The sequence below is a fragment of the Callorhinchus milii genome, unplaced genomic scaffold (assembly GCF_018977255.1).
Source record: "Callorhinchus milii isolate IMCB2004 unplaced genomic scaffold, IMCB_Cmil_1.0 Scaffold2, whole genome shotgun sequence".
Lineage (NCBI taxonomy): Eukaryota > Metazoa > Chordata > Chondrichthyes > Chimaeriformes > Callorhinchidae > Callorhinchus > Callorhinchus milii.
Window position 1 is genome coordinate 123,388,573 of NW_024704743.1, and position 17,265 is coordinate 123,405,837.

At 49.1% G+C, this 17,265-nt stretch overlaps 1 protein-coding gene across 1 annotated transcript in view; it reads right to left on the minus strand.

Annotated features, from left to right (window-relative positions):
* smarcc1a (SWI/SNF related, matrix associated, actin dependent regulator of chromatin, subfamily c, member 1a) overlaps positions 1 to 17,265 on the minus strand; it is a 52,693-nt gene that overhangs the window by 23,418 nt on the left and 12,010 nt on the right. Inside the window, exons 4-15 of the mRNA XM_042331731.1 lie at positions 17,132 to 17,213; positions 14,925 to 15,017; positions 14,582 to 14,651; positions 12,262 to 12,331; positions 8,869 to 8,944; positions 7,465 to 7,596; positions 7,016 to 7,140; positions 6,141 to 6,265; positions 5,381 to 5,440; positions 4,037 to 4,074; positions 3,160 to 3,287; positions 851 to 922 (exon numbers count right to left, since the gene is read on the minus strand). Coding sequence (XP_042187665.1) covers positions 851 to 922; positions 3,160 to 3,287; positions 4,037 to 4,074; positions 5,381 to 5,440; positions 6,141 to 6,265; positions 7,016 to 7,140; positions 7,465 to 7,596; positions 8,869 to 8,944; positions 12,262 to 12,331; positions 14,582 to 14,651; positions 14,925 to 15,017; positions 17,132 to 17,213 — 1,071 coding nt within the window. The remainder of the gene's footprint in view (positions 1 to 850; positions 923 to 3,159; positions 3,288 to 4,036; positions 4,075 to 5,380; positions 5,441 to 6,140; positions 6,266 to 7,015; positions 7,141 to 7,464; positions 7,597 to 8,868; positions 8,945 to 12,261; positions 12,332 to 14,581; positions 14,652 to 14,924; positions 15,018 to 17,131; positions 17,214 to 17,265) is intronic.

Genomic DNA, 17,265 nt, shown 5'->3' on the forward strand with positions numbered 1-17,265 from the left:
CGTATTCGAGAGCACAGTGCAGCTCTCTGAGCAGATCAACACTTTGCAATATAAAGGAGCTGGGCTGCCTACACACGCTCCTCACCTCCCACCTCAAATGCCCTTCTCGCCAGGCTCCCCAGCTCCACCACCCACAAAATACAGCTAATCCAAAACTCTGTCATCTGCATACTCACACACACTAAAGTCCATACCCCCGTCACACGAATCCACCGGCTCCTTCTCACACACACTAAACTCTGTACCCCCATCGCAACAGTCCTCCCCAGACTCCAGTGGCTCCTTATCACACACACTAAACTCCTTACCGCCATCACAGCAAGATCCTCACACTCGTCTTCAGATCCCTTCACTTCCTGGCACCTCCCTACTTCTCTGACCTGCTTACTCCCCACTCCACTATCTGCTGCCTCCGCTCGGTTGTGAAGGGGGAGCCTCTGGTGTACGCTGTATGTGTGTGGGGGAGGGGGCACAAGCTATAATAATAATAATCCTTGCATTTGATATAACCCCTTATCACGTTTTCAACATCCCCTGCCCAGGCCTCCCCGTCATCGGCGGTCGGGCCTTCGGCTTCTCTGCCTCCACCCTCTGTAACTCCATCCCACAGTCCCTCCACCTGCTCCCTCCCTTGCCTCCTTCGGGCACCTCTCAAGACCCTCCTCATCAACCACGCCTTTGGTCACCCTCCCTGTCGTCCACCCTTCCTGATCCCAACATCCAGCTCAGGTGCACATCCCTGACTGTCCAGTGCCTTGGAACGTCCTGCCAACATGAAAGGCGCTGTGTAAATGTAACTGGTGTTGTTCTGTGAGAGCTGAGTGTGGTCTCGTCAGGAACAGGTACTTACATTTCTGGACTCTTGGATTTATTCTTTCCATTGAAGAATTCTGGTAAAGCTCGCCGCTCGATCTCGTGAATACTGCAAACCAAAAGAACCTTGTTAGCATCATTGTTCACATCAGCTCAGAGGCACGCCTGAGCAAACAATAAACCCTTACACCCCAACCCCAGAATATACTGTCAATTGTGGTGACTGTATATTTGTGGGAGAGTCGGCAGCCAATTGCTGCCAACAGCAGTGTCCCATAAATTGAGTGACCAAATTATTATTTTTTTTGAAGGGATTATGATCCTTGGAAAAGTGATCCGCCAATCGACTAACAACCGGGTTCCTACTTACTGCTGGGTAAACAGCGGTGCGTGGAGTAAGGAAACTTGCCGAACATTTCGCCTTGCCCGGAAACAAATCCAGATCCTCTCGCTTGCAAGATGAGTGCTCTAACCACTAAGGTACAGGGCTCCACTGTAGCGTATTGGTTAGAGCACCAATACATTTATATTAAATCAAGGTTTCATATAACTATAACTTCAGCTCCCTACTTTTATATTCTACTTCACTGGATATAAAGCCAAGGCCTCTATTTACACTCTTTATGGTCTTGCCCACCTGAGCTACTGGATTCAGAGTCCCGTCAACACTGCCTGGTTCGAGTCCTACCTCACAAACCGTCAGCGGTATATCTGCACAAACGGCTTCTCCTCCCGCTCTCACCCGGTCATCTACTGGTACCCTAAGGATCCATCCTTGGCCCCCTCCTCTTTCTGATCTATATGCTCCCTCTTGGGGATGTCATCCGCAGACATGGGGTACATTTCCACATGTATGCAGATGACACCCAACTCTATGTTTCCACCTCTCTTTGTGACCCCCAGTCCCCTGATGTTGTCAGCTGCCTGTCAGACCACAGGGGCTGGATGAGCGCAAATTTCCTTCAGCTGAAAGTTGACAAGACAGAAGCCGTACTCTTTGGCTCTCGTCAACGTCTAAAATCTCACGGCTCTCACCTCCTCCACCTACCCGACCTCCCCCTAAAACTCTCCAAACCCATACCTAGGCATCAGGTTCAACCCCCAATTATCCCTCCTCCCCCACATCCAGTCCCTCACCAGCACTGCTTTCTTCCACCTCCAACGCATTGCCCGTCTCTGCCAATACTTCTCCCCAAAAGCCGCTGAAACTCTGGTCCATGCCTTTGTCACCTCTCGGCTGGACTATAACACCCTCCTCGCCGGTCTCACATCCACTACCATCCATAAAATCCAAGTCATTCAAAACTCTGCCGCCCCCATTCTCACCCGCATGAAACTCTGCTCCCCGATCACCCCAGTCTTTGCCAGACTGCACTGACTGCCTGTCCCAGAGAGGATCGATTTCAAGATCCTCTCCCTTGCATTCAAGTGCCTGCACTCCTCTGCACCCACCGACCTCTCTGATCTCCTCCCTCTTCAAAACTGTACCCGTTGCCTTCGTTCCTCCGGGTCTGGCCTCCTCCTCGTCCCCCGAGTCTTCCGCTCCACCCTCGGCAGCCGTGCCTTCAGCCACTATGCCCCGAGGCTCTGGAATTCCCTTCCTCACTCCCTTTGTCTCGCTCCCTCCCTTCCTATTTTCAGGTATCTGCTGAAGACCTTTCTTTTCGACCGTGCCTTTGGTCACCTTCCCCTCCCTCCCCCCCCCCCCCTCTGGCTCGGTCCCAGGATCCGTTACTGTGAAGCGCTCTGAGACACCGTCCGCTGTGGAGGGCGCTATATAAATCCAAGTTGTTATTGTTGCTGTTGCAGCTTTTGGTTACTCGCCCTCTCAGGCTCCCACCCACCAAAGGCAATCACTTCACATTTACCTGAATTAAACTTCATCCTCAATCTATCCACCCACTTGCCAAGGCTATTTATGTCTTCCTGTGTATTTTTACAATATTATGATTAATATTAATCCTTGCATTTGGTAAAGCGCATTATCACATCTTCGAGACGTCTCAAAGCGCTTCACAGGATATACCATAAAGTGAACTGACTATATTCTGTGGGTAAAAATGCAGCAGCCAATTGCACACAGCAGTGTCCCACAAACAGTTGTGGATTGAGTGACTAAATTATTATTATTTTTTTAAAAAATTGAAAATTACCCTCAGAAAAGTGATCCGACAATCAACGAACGACTGGGTTCCTACTTACTACTAGGTAACCAGAGGCGTGTGGAGTTAGGAAACTTGTCTATGGTTTGGCCTGGCCTGGAATCGAACCCAAATCATCTCACTTGAGAACGAGTGCTCTAACCAATTAGTCACAGGGCCCCACAATGCTGCACTAGGATGTCACCTGTTATAGTCAAACCAGGCGGAGTAGCTGGGGATGATGATGTGATGAGTCTGCTCTGTGACGTTGTCCTCACTCTGGTCCACGTGACGAGCGTGATCACCTTTGGCATTCGCTGTGTCCTCGTCCTCCTGGTGATCAACACAATCACTGCTCTGCTTCTCAGTGCGTCAGCCCCACCTCTACCACCAGGGGCGCTGGTATACACTGTATGTGTGAAGGGGAAGCGCTGGTGTACACTGTGTGTGTGTGGAGGGGGGCACAAGCTATAATAATAATTCTTGCATTGATACAGCGCCTTATCACGTCTTCGGGACATCTCAAAGCGCTTCACAGAATAGACTGTAAAGTGATTTGACTGTATATTTTGTGGGCGAAATGTGGCAGACAATTGCGCACAGCAGCGTCCCACAAACAGTAGTGGATTGAGTGACCAAATAATTATTATTTAATTTTTTTGAAGGGATTATTCCCCCGGAAAAGCAATCCGCAAATCGACTAACAAGCTGGTTCCTACTTACTTCTAGGTAAACAGAAGCGTGTGTGTGGGGAGGAAGGAAATTTGCCTAAGGTTTCACTCTGCCCAAGAATCAAACCCAGGTCCTCTTGTTTGTGAGGTGAGCGTTCTAATCACTAAGGTACAGGACTCCACAGGTCAGGAATATCAGACACTCAGCTGACCACTGTGGGTGGAGGTACTGTCCCTTACTGAGTATGTGGGTGGGGGGGCGGGGGGCACAAGCTCTGTGACAGGCACTGGTCTGTGGGGAATGTAGTGTCGGGGAGGGAGTGGAGGTGAGCCCAATGGCTGGTCAAAGCAGTGAGAATTCTGACATTGGCCGCCAGAGTGAGAGGGGAGCGCTGTCTCCCAGTTCCTTACCTTTCCTCCTGCACTCGATGGATCATCCTCCTGCTCATCTGTAACGAGATAATCAGACAACACCGTCAGAGGGTGGTGGGGGGAAGGCACCCACTGGAGGGGCAGGCCAGGTGGGGTAGAGGCTTCCCAGGTTCTGCAGTAATTGCAGTCGAGATAGCAACAGCCAATTACAGCAACAGGTGTCTGTTCATGAGTGAGTAAGTCAGGTCACCTGCGATGTCAGATCACACTAACGCCTCTGATTGAAGTCACGCTGCGGAGGCTCCTCAGCAAACAGCAGCGAGCACTGAATGATTTAGTGGAGAGCAGCTGAGTAATGCATTCAGTGCTGTGAATCTATCAGTCACCACAGACAGCAGATATCAAACTATCAGGCCTGTGTGAAAGGGCCGACGGTGGCTTTAAACTGTAGCTGAGCAGGGATCGGGGAGAAGTGGCGGGGAATGTGGGGGCGAGGGGGAAGAAAGAGGTGGATGGGGTCTCCACTTAAGGCAGGAAGATGGTGGCAATGTTCCTGTGCATTCTGTGTAATATGAAGGCCGCCTTTCTAAAGCACTCTCCCCAATAATAATAATAATCCTGGCATTTGCTACAGCACTTTATCACGTCTTTGAGATACCTCAAAGAGCTTCACAGAATATACTGTAAAGTGTAGTGACTGTATTTTGTGAGCGAAAAGCAGCAGCCAATTGAACAGAGCAGTGTCCCACAAACAGTTGTGGACTGAGGACCATTTATTTTTGAAGGAATTATTACCCCCGGAAAAGCAATCCGCCAATCTACCAAGAACCGTATTCCTACTTAGACACAACTTGTGTTTACATAGTGCCCTTCACGCAGGGCAGCATCCCAAAGTGCTTACTTACTCCTAGGTAACCGGTGGTCAGGAATCTTGCCCAATGTTTCACCCAGGCCGGGAATTGAATCCAGGTTCTCTCACTCGTGAGGTAATTGCTCTAAACGTTGAGCTACAGGACTCCACAATCACTAGCGAGGGGACAGTGAGGAACCACAGCAGTGCTGGCTGGCGCTCCGTGTGCCCTTGGCAGCTTTGGGGTTTATGTTGAAAAGCAGTGGCCTGGCAGAGCAGGGGGAGGGCAGCGATGTGTATCAGCTGCCTCCACAGCAGATGGTTGCAGAGTTGGCTGACAGAGTTCTGACAAAAGGTCATCGACCTGAAACGTAAACCCACTTTCCTCTCTCTATAGATGCTGCCTGACCTGCTGAGTGAGTGTTTCCAGCCACTTCTCTTTTTATATCAGATCTGCAGCATATTACCTTTTGATTATCATGATGATGATTATTCAAACACCCGGACAGTAAGAGAGGAGGAGAGAGACTTACCCAGATCAGCGATGGTCCCACCTTTCACAGGAGCGTGCTCACTGTCCTTTTTGGGGTTGACTAAACAAAATCACAAACCTTCAGAACATTGTACAACAACAAGTGATGTTTACCAAGTGCCTTTCATGTCGGAAGGACATCTCAAGGCACTTGACAGTCAGGGATTTGGACTCGAGCTGGGGGTTGGTTGGAATTAAGAGGGGTGGAGGATAGGGAGGGTGGCCGAAGAGAAAAGTCAAAGAGAAAAGTCTTGAAATGTAACTTGAAGGAGGCAGGTGAGGGGATGGGGCGAGACGGAGGGACTCTGGTATGGAGGTCCAGAGGGTGGGGGCAGCCAAGCTTAATTCCCAACCGCCGATGGTGGGAGCCGAGTGAGACGTGGAGCAGGCTCGAGCCCACTGAGCAGAGGGGGCAGACAGTTTGGTATGGTGTTAATAGCTCTCAGAGGTAGTGAGAAGCAAGACTGTGGAGGGCGTTAAGACAATGATTTTGAACTCTATCCTTTTGGAGATGGGGAGCCGGGCGAGGATGGGGGCGATAGGGAATTGGCGTAGTTGAGCCAGGACATGATGAAATCATGGATGAGTGTCTCGGCAGCCTGAAGGAAGAGGCAGTGGCAGAACCAGACAATGTTGCAGAGCTTCCCTCCCCTCCCACCAGGCCCCCACGGCCAGCACTCTCCCCCCCGGGACTGGCATGCAGCCACCCCACAGACTACTATCACTGCACGTGGGAACGGCCGAGTGTGAGGGTCACTCACCATTTTTGGGTAAAACCACCTCCTCGATGTTGGGCACAGGAGTAGGATCTTCCAGATCTTTGGTCAGATCCTCCTGTTCCTCCTCATCTCTCTGTCCCCTCCTCTTAACATACGCTGTGGGCTGCCTGTGGGGCACAGCGAGGTGTTAAGATCATACTTCCTCCCCTCCCCCCCCCTGTACTTTACAAACCCTTCTATTCCATGACTGACCGCTACTTATAATAATAATCCTTGCATTTGATATAGCACCATATCACATTTTGAGACGTCTCATAGCACTTCACAGGATATACTGTAAAGTGTAGTGACTGTGTATTTTGTAAGTGAAACGCAGCAGCCAATTGTGCACAGTAGTGTCCCACAAACAGTCGTGGATTGAGTGATCAAATTATTATTTTTTTAAGGGATTATCAGAGAAGTGATCCGCCAATCAACTGACAATTGGGTTCCTTCTTAATGCTAGGCAAACAAGGCGTATGTGTGGAATAAGGAAACTTGCCTAAGGTTTCATCCTGCCTGAGAATCGAACCCAGTTCCTTTCGCCCACAAATATTTCTGTTCACCCACAAATAGTCATTACACTTTACAGCAAAACAACTGAAGCTCTTTTGAGACATACACTGCATATGTGAATTATTATTAAAACATAATGGCAGCTGAAAGACAGACATACACACAAACCAAAATGTGTGAGAGAAAGACATACACTACAGAGGGAGACACACAAACCACAGAAAGAGAAAGACACACACACATTCACACACCACACAGAGACATAGATACACACACACACACACCAGAGACAGATATGCACAAACCAGAGAGAGAGAGAGCTGATGACTGAATTCTGAGCCAGTCACAGAGCCAACACTCACCCTTTTTTCCCGCCTTTTTTCCTGGACTCCATGGGGGTGGGCGGGGGCGACGGAGAGCGAGAACGTTTCCTTTTCTTGGCTCCCGCCGCAGCTTTCCTGTCTTTCCGATCTGGTGTCCGAACCGTCTGTACAGACACAAAGCAAAGCACAGTGGTCAGCCAGGCTGGGCATTGGTACAGTGGTCAACAACTGCCTGCCCCCCCGCCCACACCCTCCCTGCCCACAACCCATCCCCACACTTCTTGCCCACCTGCCCACCAATTCACTGCCCCCACCACCAACACACTCCCACCCTCACCCCCAACTCCCAACACCTGCCCGTCCCACACTCCCTGCCACAATCCTCCACCCCGCGTTCCACCCACTCCCACACACCCGCTCCCACAACCCACCCCCCGAAATTAACACTAAAGCCGCCCGGGCCCAGAGTGGGGAGGGGTTCACTGTACCTCTTCAGTCACTGTTCTGGTGGGAATGCGCTGCCGATAACACACAGGCTTCCTGTTCTCATCCACCTCGTAATCCTCTTCGTTCATCCACTCATTGAACACATCTGTGTCCAGGATCCATTTAGCATGAACCTGGGCAGATCAATGCATCTAGCTTTAATCCCTCAAACCACACAACAAAAAGCATTTATATAGTCCCCTTCATGCAGGGTAGCGGCTCGGAGCGCCTGACACTAGTGGAGTCTGACCCCCAGCCATGGGGAGATGAAGGGGGAGGTGACCATAAGCACGATTAAAAAGGAAGATCTTTAAGAGAGATTTGAAGGTGGGGAGGTAGGCAAGGCAGAGGGATTGAGGAAGAGTTTCAGCGTTTCAGGGCATAGTGACTGATAGCACGGCCGCCAATGGTGGAGTGGAGGGGACAAGGGACAAACAGTAGGACGGAGCCAGCCATGGAGTGGTGGAGAAGCAGATCGGTAGGGAGGTGCGGGGGCATGAAGGGATTTGAAAACGAGTGAGGATCTTAAAATCAAGATTACATTAAATCGGGGTGGGGGGGGGGAGGTGAAGAACAGGTCACTGAACATATATTAAGATGTGACACCTCCCCGTGAGGAGCCATTACAGACATATTAGATGAACTCATAGTGAATTATGTATAACAAGCGTCGCAAAGAGCCCTTGGCAATTCCTGTCACTCGTAAATGTGTATTGTGGCCATCGCCACCCACTAGTTATCTTTGGGTTGTCCTCCCGACGTGCAAGGCGCTGTACAAATGTAATTTTACATTGTATTGTACTCTAACCCCATTCCCTGTCTCTCCCTGTCGTATCTATGCTGGTGCTCGCTCCCCCACTGGAGTTCTCTACTCTAATCTCATTCCTTACTCTCACCCCGTCATGTCTAGTGTCTTCAAAGCTCCCCAAGGTCATTACTCCTTCCTACCTTTGTGACCTGCTAATGCCATATCAACCAGTCCGTTCCCTCTGCTCAGCAAGTTTCGGCCCACCCCACCATCGACAGCGGTCAGGCCTTCAGCCTCTCTACCTTTACCCTCTGGACTGGGGTATGGAGTTCCCTTTAACCTCGCCCACTCACTTGCCTCCTTCGAGGCACTCCTATTCGACTGCGGATTTGGTCACCCTCTCACCCCTAGCCTCCTGATCCAAACACCCAGCTTGGGGCCAAATCCCTGACTGCCCAGCGCCTTGGGACGTCCACCCGACATGAAAAGCACTGTGTAAATGTCATCTATTGTTGTTATTGCTGGTACTTGCTGCCCCACTGAAGCTTGCTTTGCTCCCTGCCCATAATTTGAATATTTTGCTCAAGTGTTGACTGTGTTGCTCAGTCCGGCCTTAGCACTGGAGAGCTCGCTGTGTGATTCCCTGGATTAAACCTACCTTCCACGGCCTTTCAGGTATTGGCGCATCTTCAATATCAGCATCGATCTCACTGGCAGCGATCCAGGTATCATAACTGGAAAAGGACCAATAGTTTCACATTAATATTAAACTGCAGGACTGGAATGGGTACAATTCAGCAGACAGGCTGTAGCTGGCAATAATATATATATGATATAGCGCCTTATCACGTCTTCAAGACGTCCCAAAGCGCTTCACAGAATAGACTGTAAAGTGAATTGACTGTATATTTTTTGGGCGAAACTCAGCAGCCAATTGCACACAGCAGTGTCCCACAAACAGTCGTGGATTGAGTGACCAAATTATTATTATTTAATAATCATTATCTTCTAACTACTAATTTACAGGACTCCACAAAATATGTAAGTCATTTATCTGGAAAATCATCTTTCCCCTCTCCCATCCCCAGCTCGGTGCCCAGCCAGCAGTGTGAAAGGCCCTGTGTAAATGTAAATGATATTGTGTTGGCCAGGCCACCACAATGCTGTTCATGTAAAACCAGCTACAAATAGATTCGAGAAGACTCGAAGCTATAGAGGCTGATGGTGGGGAGTGAGTATAAGGCTGCAATTTACTTTGCTCACATAACACAGTTTAGAAACCCTCAACATTGGAAGTTACAACCACAATAAGATCAGTCTTAATTGGGATCCATGGATTCATACAACTCTGAATATGAACTGCAGACTTATGGTGTGATAGGAGTCTGAAATACACAGGGCTGCACAACTCAAATCACTGTGCAAACCTTATGAAGCTCTATAAAAGGAATTAAAGAGCCAAGTGAGTATTATTCATTACAAGAGGCAGAAAGTGGAATAAAACAAAGAATATCCAGCAGAAACACACACACTTTACATTTTTGTGAAATTCTCCTCTGCGCACAAGACAGAAAGAGCGTAAATCAGGGCAGCGGAGTACAGAAGGTGGCTGTAAATGTTAACAGATAAGCTATAAAAGTTAATCTGCCGCTGGCGTTTACAGTTTAAAAGCCTGTTAAATGCAAATGAAAATCCTGGAGGTCATAAACTGTAAATCACAGCCAGTTGTGAATTGCCATATCAACATGTCCACTCAGCGGGCTCCGGCCTGCTCCATGTCCCCCACCATTGGCGGTCGGGCCTTCAATCTCTCTGCCAACACCCACTAGAACTCCATCCCACATGCCCTTCGCCTTGCTTCCCCCCTCACTTCCTTCAAGATGCATCTCAAAACCCTCCTCTTCGACCGTGCCTTCGGCCACCCTCCTAACCTTACCCTCTCCGTCCTCCAACCCTCCTGATCCCATCTCCCAGCTCGGGTCCCAAATCCCTGACTGTCCAGCGCCTTGGGACGTCCTCCCGACGTGAAAAGCGCCGTGTAAATGTCATTTGTTTTAAGCACTCTGAGTCGCTACCCTGCGTGGAGGGAACTATATAAATGCAAGTTGTTGTTATTGTGAATTAGCTTTCTTGTTACTCAGAATCTCAGTGACCAGCTGAGATATAGAGGTTTCCCTCCCAGGCTAAGGTACAGAGATACCCCACCAGGGTGTAGTAATAATAACAATCTTTGCATTTGATATAGCGCTTTATCACATCTCCGAGACATCTCAAAGCACTTTACAGAATATACTGTAAAGTGAATTGACTGTATTTTGAGGGTGAAACGCGGCAGCCAATTGTACACAGCAGCGTCCCACAACAGTCGTGGATTGAGCGACCAAATTATTATTATTATTGGAAGGGATTATTACCTCCAGAAAGCAATGTGTCAATCAACAACTGGGCTCCTAGTTACTGCTAGGTAAACAGAGGCGTGTGGAGTAAGGAAACTTGCCTAAGGTTTCACCCTGTCCTCTCAGTTATGACACCCCACCCTTAGCACATTATAATTACAAGTGAATATTGAACCAGTGCAGGGACAGGCTGGTCTGCATACCCAGATCTTCCCAGAGGCCTGACTGAATAGCCTCTTTATGGTGAGATGCGGTTTCGGCCAAGGATCCCTCGCTTTTCATTGCCAACAACCAAAGAACCACTCGGGTACGAAAAGGCCACAAACTATAATTAAACCCAACATCACAGAACCATTACATAACCACAACAGCCAAAGCAAGCGGTGTACTATTGCCAGGCAGTGAGGGTGTTTAAGACTGTGCATCTGTTGTGAAAGGCTTAGCGCTCCTCTCAGCTAATGAAAGACTTGCTTTGAACTGAGTGTCCTTTGTTCTATAGAAACGGCACTGGGGAGGGAACAGACAGGCCAGCAGCTTGCTTAGCAACTCAAACAGAGCCTAACGATGACCTCAGCAATTAGCCAAAAGGGGGTGAGAGCTTCCGACGCGTATTCCAGCCCCCTTCCCTCCCCTCCCTCCACACGCACACTGCCTGCCATTCACAGGCTCCTCCGTTCGAATCTTGTTCAGCCAGCGGCGTAGTGACTGCCTGCATTGCCACTTCCCTGTTTTTCTGCCCTTCCTCCCAATGACAGGAGCCTGACAGTGCAGTAAAACTTCCCGTAATCCTTGCATTTGATATAGTGCTTTATCACGTCTTCGAGACGTCTCAAAGCACTTCACAGAATATACTGTAAAGTTAATTTTACACCATTCACAACCATTGGCGGGCAGGCCTTCAGCTTCTCTGCCCCCATCATCTTGAACTCCATCCACCTCGCCCGCTCCCTTGCCTCCTTCAAGACCTGTCTCGAGACCCTCCTCTTCGATCATGATTTTGGTCACCTTCCTACCCTCCCTGTCCTCCACACCTCACGATCTCAACCACCAACTCAGATGTGGATCCTGTCTGTCCAGCGCCTTGGGATGTCTTCCCAACATGAAAGGCGCTATACAAATATCATTTGTTGTTATTGTTGAAGTGGCTGTATATTTTGTGGGCGAAACGCGGCAGCCAATTGCGCACAGCAGCGTCCCACGAACAATCGTGGATTAAACAACCACATTTCTTTTGAATGGGTCATTACCCCCAGTAAAGCGATCCACCAATCAACTAACAACCGGGTTCCTACTTACTAACAGAGGCATGTGGAGTAAGGAAATGTGTTTAAGGTTTTGCCCTGCCGGGAATCGAACCCAGGTCCTCTCACTTGTGAGGCGGGCGCTCTAAACATTGAGCTACAGGACTCAACGTTACATAGAAACACAAATTATTCTGCCACTGCTATCTGCATTATCCCACTGTTGTGCTCTTTCCACATCCCTTAATAGCTTTGGTGCTTGTGCAGTTCTCCTTTAAATGATTTAATTGATCCGATCTCGATAGCCTCTTGTGGAGATGAATCACCAGCCCCCAAAGCCCCCCACCCACCATCCCTGCCTGTCTGCAGTAAACAGACGTACCTGTCTGGCTGTCTGTCTGTGCGCAGACGTACCTGTCTGGATACATTCCCCAGTGTGCCAGAACCTGTTTTTCTCGTTTCATCACGGGTCTCAGCCACTCCTCTGCAACGGAAAGAATTGTCCTTTACACAGCACGGAAATCAAACAATAAAAATCGTTGTATTCGATATACTAATCAAATAATAATAATCCTTGCATTTGATACAGCACCTTATCAAGTCTTCATGCTGTCTCAAAGCGCTTCACAGGATATACTATAAAGTGAATCGACTTTTTTTTAAGGGAATTTTTACCCCCGTAAAAGTGAATCGCCACTCAACTAACAACTGGGTTCCTACTCACTGCTAGGTAAACAAATGCATGTGGAGTAAGGAATCTTCTCTAAGGTTTTGCCCTGCCTGGGAATCAAACCTGGGTCCTCTCGCTTGTGAGACGAGTGCTCTAACCACTGAGCTACAGGACTCCACATGGACATAAACATCACAGCCTAGTTGAGCTGGACGGCATTTTTCTTGCTGAGGGATAGAGATTGCAACCCGTTGGGCACTGCCTGGTGCTGTGGGCACTACATGATATAGCATAGGTCTCCAAGATATCAAGAGAGAGAGACTCCCTTCTCTTTTTCAATTGCACCACAGAATCCTTAATATCCACCTGAACGGGCACACACTGGACCTCAGTTTAGGAACATTGGAACAGGAATCGGCCATTCAGCCCCTCGAGCTTCTTCCAACATTCTATCAGATCATGACTGATCTATGCCTCAGCTCCATTTACCCGCCTTTTCTCCATATCAACAACAACTTGAATTTATAGTGCCCTTCACGCAGGATAGCATCTTGTTGCGCTTACCACTGGCGGAGTTTGATGCCAAGTTGGGGGGGGGGTGGGGTGGGTGGGAGGGAGGGTGACCGTAGGCATGATTGAAAAGGAAGGTTTTCAGGCTCCACCTGAAGATGGGGTTGGAGGGAGGGGAAGGGTAGAGGAAGAGTGTTCCAGAGTTTTGGGTCGTAGTGGCTGAAAGCGGGATCACCGGTAGTGGAAGGGAGGGCATAAGTGACACGTAGGAGGCTGAAGGCAGTCGAGTGGAGGCAGCGGGTAATGGGGCGGGGGTTAAGCAGGTCGGAGAGGTAGGGAGGTGCCAGGGCATGAAGGGATTTGAAAACGAGTGTGAGGATCTTGAAATCAATCTGTTCGGGGATAGGGTGCCAGTGGAGCCTGATGAGAACTGGTGATGGGGGTACGGAGTTTAGTACGGGTGAGTGTGCGAGTGGTGGAGTTTGGAATCAGCTGGATTTTGTGGATAGTGGATGGTAACCGGTGCGATGTGAGATTTTCCACACACTGTGATCTGTGTCCGTGTATACTGACCACTTCTCCCAACCAAGGCTGGAGTCTGAGTTATCAGCACCATCTAGTGTTTTGGCTGAGAACAAGTTTAACAACTGATGTTAAACCAGTCCAGTAATTCGTGTGGGGGGGGGGGGGGGGGGGGGGTGTCCAGTCTTTTGGCTGCTGAGGACATGATGCCGGACTTGAGAAACGTCCACGGACCACACAAGCAATATTTTTGTGTTTCCCTTCCAGAAAGATAACCCATAACAATCATATAGAAAATCCTACAATTAAAATTGTGTAACTGTATTTCATTTCTGCATTACTACAACCCCTCCGCCCTACTGCTCGATACCTACCCTCGGCCAATACTGATATTAGCCATGATCTAATAGAATGGCGGATCAGGCTCGAGGGGCTGAATGGCCTACTCCTGTTCCTGGCTAGTCTCACCAGTCCTTGCCAGGCTCCACTGGCTACCAATTACCAAATGGTTTAATTTCTAGATCCTCTCACTCATTTTCAAATCCCTTCATGCCCTCGCTATGAGGGCACTTCATGCCCTACCTATCCGATTTGCTTACCCTCCAGTCCCACCACCCGCTGCCTCCACTTGGTTGGCTCCAGCCTCCTGTTTGTCCCTCGTCCCCTCTGCTCCACCGTCGGTGGCCGTGCCTTCAGCCACTACGTCCCAAAACTCTCGAACTCTCTCCCTCAATCCCTCCACCTTGCCCCCTCACTTTCAAATCTCGCCTAAAGACCTTCCTTTTTGATCGTGCTTACCGTCACCTCCCCCTTCCCCCCGGCTCGGAGTCAGACTCCGCCACTTTTAAGAGCTCTGGGATGCTTCCCTAGGAGAAGGGCCCTATGTAAATGCAAGTTGTTGAGATCAGTTTATATCATTATCCTCACACGGCACCTTTCACATCAGGAGGATTCTCACAGTCACACATATGTGTATGCACCACTGGGAAAGGTGTAGTGACTGTTTGTAGGAATCAAGGCTTTCAGCCTTACCTTCGTCCAACGAGCTGGGGATGGGGTAGATCAGGTGGGAAGCTTTGGATTTGTCATCAGTAACTGATCCCTGAGGAAACAAAATTGAGTCTTTTGAGAGGAGCGGAAGTGGTGCAGCCCCACACACCTCACCACCTGGCCCAGCACAGCACAACCATGGGGACAGATCCGGGGGAAATCTCCTTTGTTCAGCCACAAGTATCCCCACCCTCTCCCACAGCCACACACACGCACCTACCCAGTCACACATACACGTGCACCCCCATAGTCATACACACACAAATTGCCCCAATCACATCACACAAACGATCAACTCACCCCCAAGGTATAAAGGATGCATTACCTGATGCCTTTTAACAATATCTTTCAACTTGTTTGCCAGCTTCTGGTCAAGATCAGACATGAGGTAGATTGTGGGTCTGGTTAGACAATTATTCTGCAAAAAGTAACACAATCAGTCAGAGCAATGCTGCCTACAGTTACGGATACAGCAGGTAATCGGATCATTCAGCCCAACTTCATACAGTCTCACAGCTTCCTCCCTCCTATTACCTTCTCAGTCAAGTGTGTTGATTGAGGCACAAGACAAGCATCCAATTTGTCATCAATAATACAATACAGAACAGCACAGGGGGAGGAAGGGCTTAAATTCATCAGACTTATTTCACAGCATATTAACAGATTGTGCGGTCCCACGACACACAACACCCGACCTGCAATATGAACCACCGCATAAGACCCACAAAAAGCCACTAGAAGTGGCCAGGCAGACAGAGGAATGATCTGGGCACCAGCATATTCTGTGAAGCACTTTGAGACGTCTAGAAGATGTGAACAGCGCTATATCAAACGCAAGGATTATTATTATCATCACACAGCAGGAATCAGAGGGTAGAGATATCTGCTGCCTCCGCTCGACTGGCTCCGTCCTCACCCATGTCCACCATCGGTGGCCGCACTTTCAGCCACTATGCCCTAAAACTCTGGAACACTCTTCCTCCATCCCTCCACCTTGAAGACCTTTCTATTCGAGCATGACTAGGGTCACCTCCCCCTCCCCCTGGCTCAGCTTCGTGCGCCGCCACTGTCAAGCGTTCTGCGGTGCTACCCGGCGTGAGGGGCGCTGTGTAAATGCAAGTTGCTGTTATTGTTATCCTTGTGCTAAGGAAGAAGCTTGGCAGACATGGCTTTACCTGAGCATGCATAGTGAAAGGAAACGCTGTAATATAATAATCTTTACACAAAGTATCATAGAACCATACAGCACAAAGGAGGCCATTCGGCTCATTGTGCCTGCCTGGCTATTTGAAAGAACTACCAACTAGTCCCACTCCCCCACTCTAACCCCTGCACATTCTTCCTTTTCAAATACCTATTCCAATTCCCTTTTGAAATCTGCTATCGACTGCTTCCACCACGCTTTCAAGAAGTGCATTTCAGACCATAACAATTCTCTGGGCAAAAAAAAGTCTCCTGGTCTCTTCTCTGGTTCTTTTGCCAATTATCTTAAATGTATCATCTGGACATCAACTCAGCTGCCAGAGGAAACAGTTTCTCCCTATCGACTATCAAAACCCCTCATAATTTTGATCACCTCTATTAAAATGCTGACACAACAAGTAAGCGGGGTCTCAAAGCAATGGTAGTTGCCAACAGGTACAGTACCTAATTGTAGGCGAGCCCAGCAGGCATTTTGCACAGCAAAGCCCCCCAAACCGCCATAAACCAAATACTTTATCTGGAGTATCTGGCACTAGGACAAACTCCCTTCTCTTTGTCACGGGATCTTTAACATCCACCTGAACTGACAGTGGGACCCCAGCTTTTAACATGTCACCCTAGCTGGACAAGCAATGGAAAGCTTGCCAGATAGTGCTCTCAATAGCAAGCTAAACGGTTTCAGCTGGTTAAACTCCAAAGAGTCTCCCTTTGTCCTGGCCAATATTGATTTCTCAGCCATAGGTATCCCAAAACACAATTGTATTTTATCCTATTGTTTACGAGGGTCGTTGCGGCTGCTGATTTACCAACAATCAGTGAACATAAAGTTAGCGTGAGGACCTGAGAGACGCCCACGTAATCAGATGCTAAATCCAGGAGGAAATATCCATTGTGAAACGCAGGGTGGGTCATTCTCAAATTCCTTCACACCCTGGCATCTCCCTACCTCTCCGATCTGCTTACAACCCAACCCACTATCTCTGCTCAACTGGCTCCGGCCTTCTGCATATCCTTCGTGCCCTCCATTCCACCATCAGTGGCCACGCTTTCAGTCACTACGCCCTGAAATTCTGGAACACTCTTCCTCTAGCTCTCCGCCTTGCCCCTTCCTTCACCATCTTCAGATCACACCTGAACACCTTCCTCTTCGACTGTACCTACGGCCACCTCCCCCTTCCCACGGCTCAGCGTCGTGCTCCACCACAGTGGTCTGTGTGAGGAGCGCTGTGTAAATGCCCATTGTTGTGTATGGGAGATGAGAGATATCAAAGCCAACTCTACTGACAAAAAGAAACTGGAAAAATCACCTGTAACAGCAATTGCCCTTACCTGCACAAGGGTCTTCTCTATAGTCATGAACATCTCCACATTGCGATCCATGCGGGATGGATTCTGCAGGTCAAATCTCCTCCTAAAAGAGAGCAGTGACTACATTAAGCACCAAGCGATCAGGGTGTTCAGCC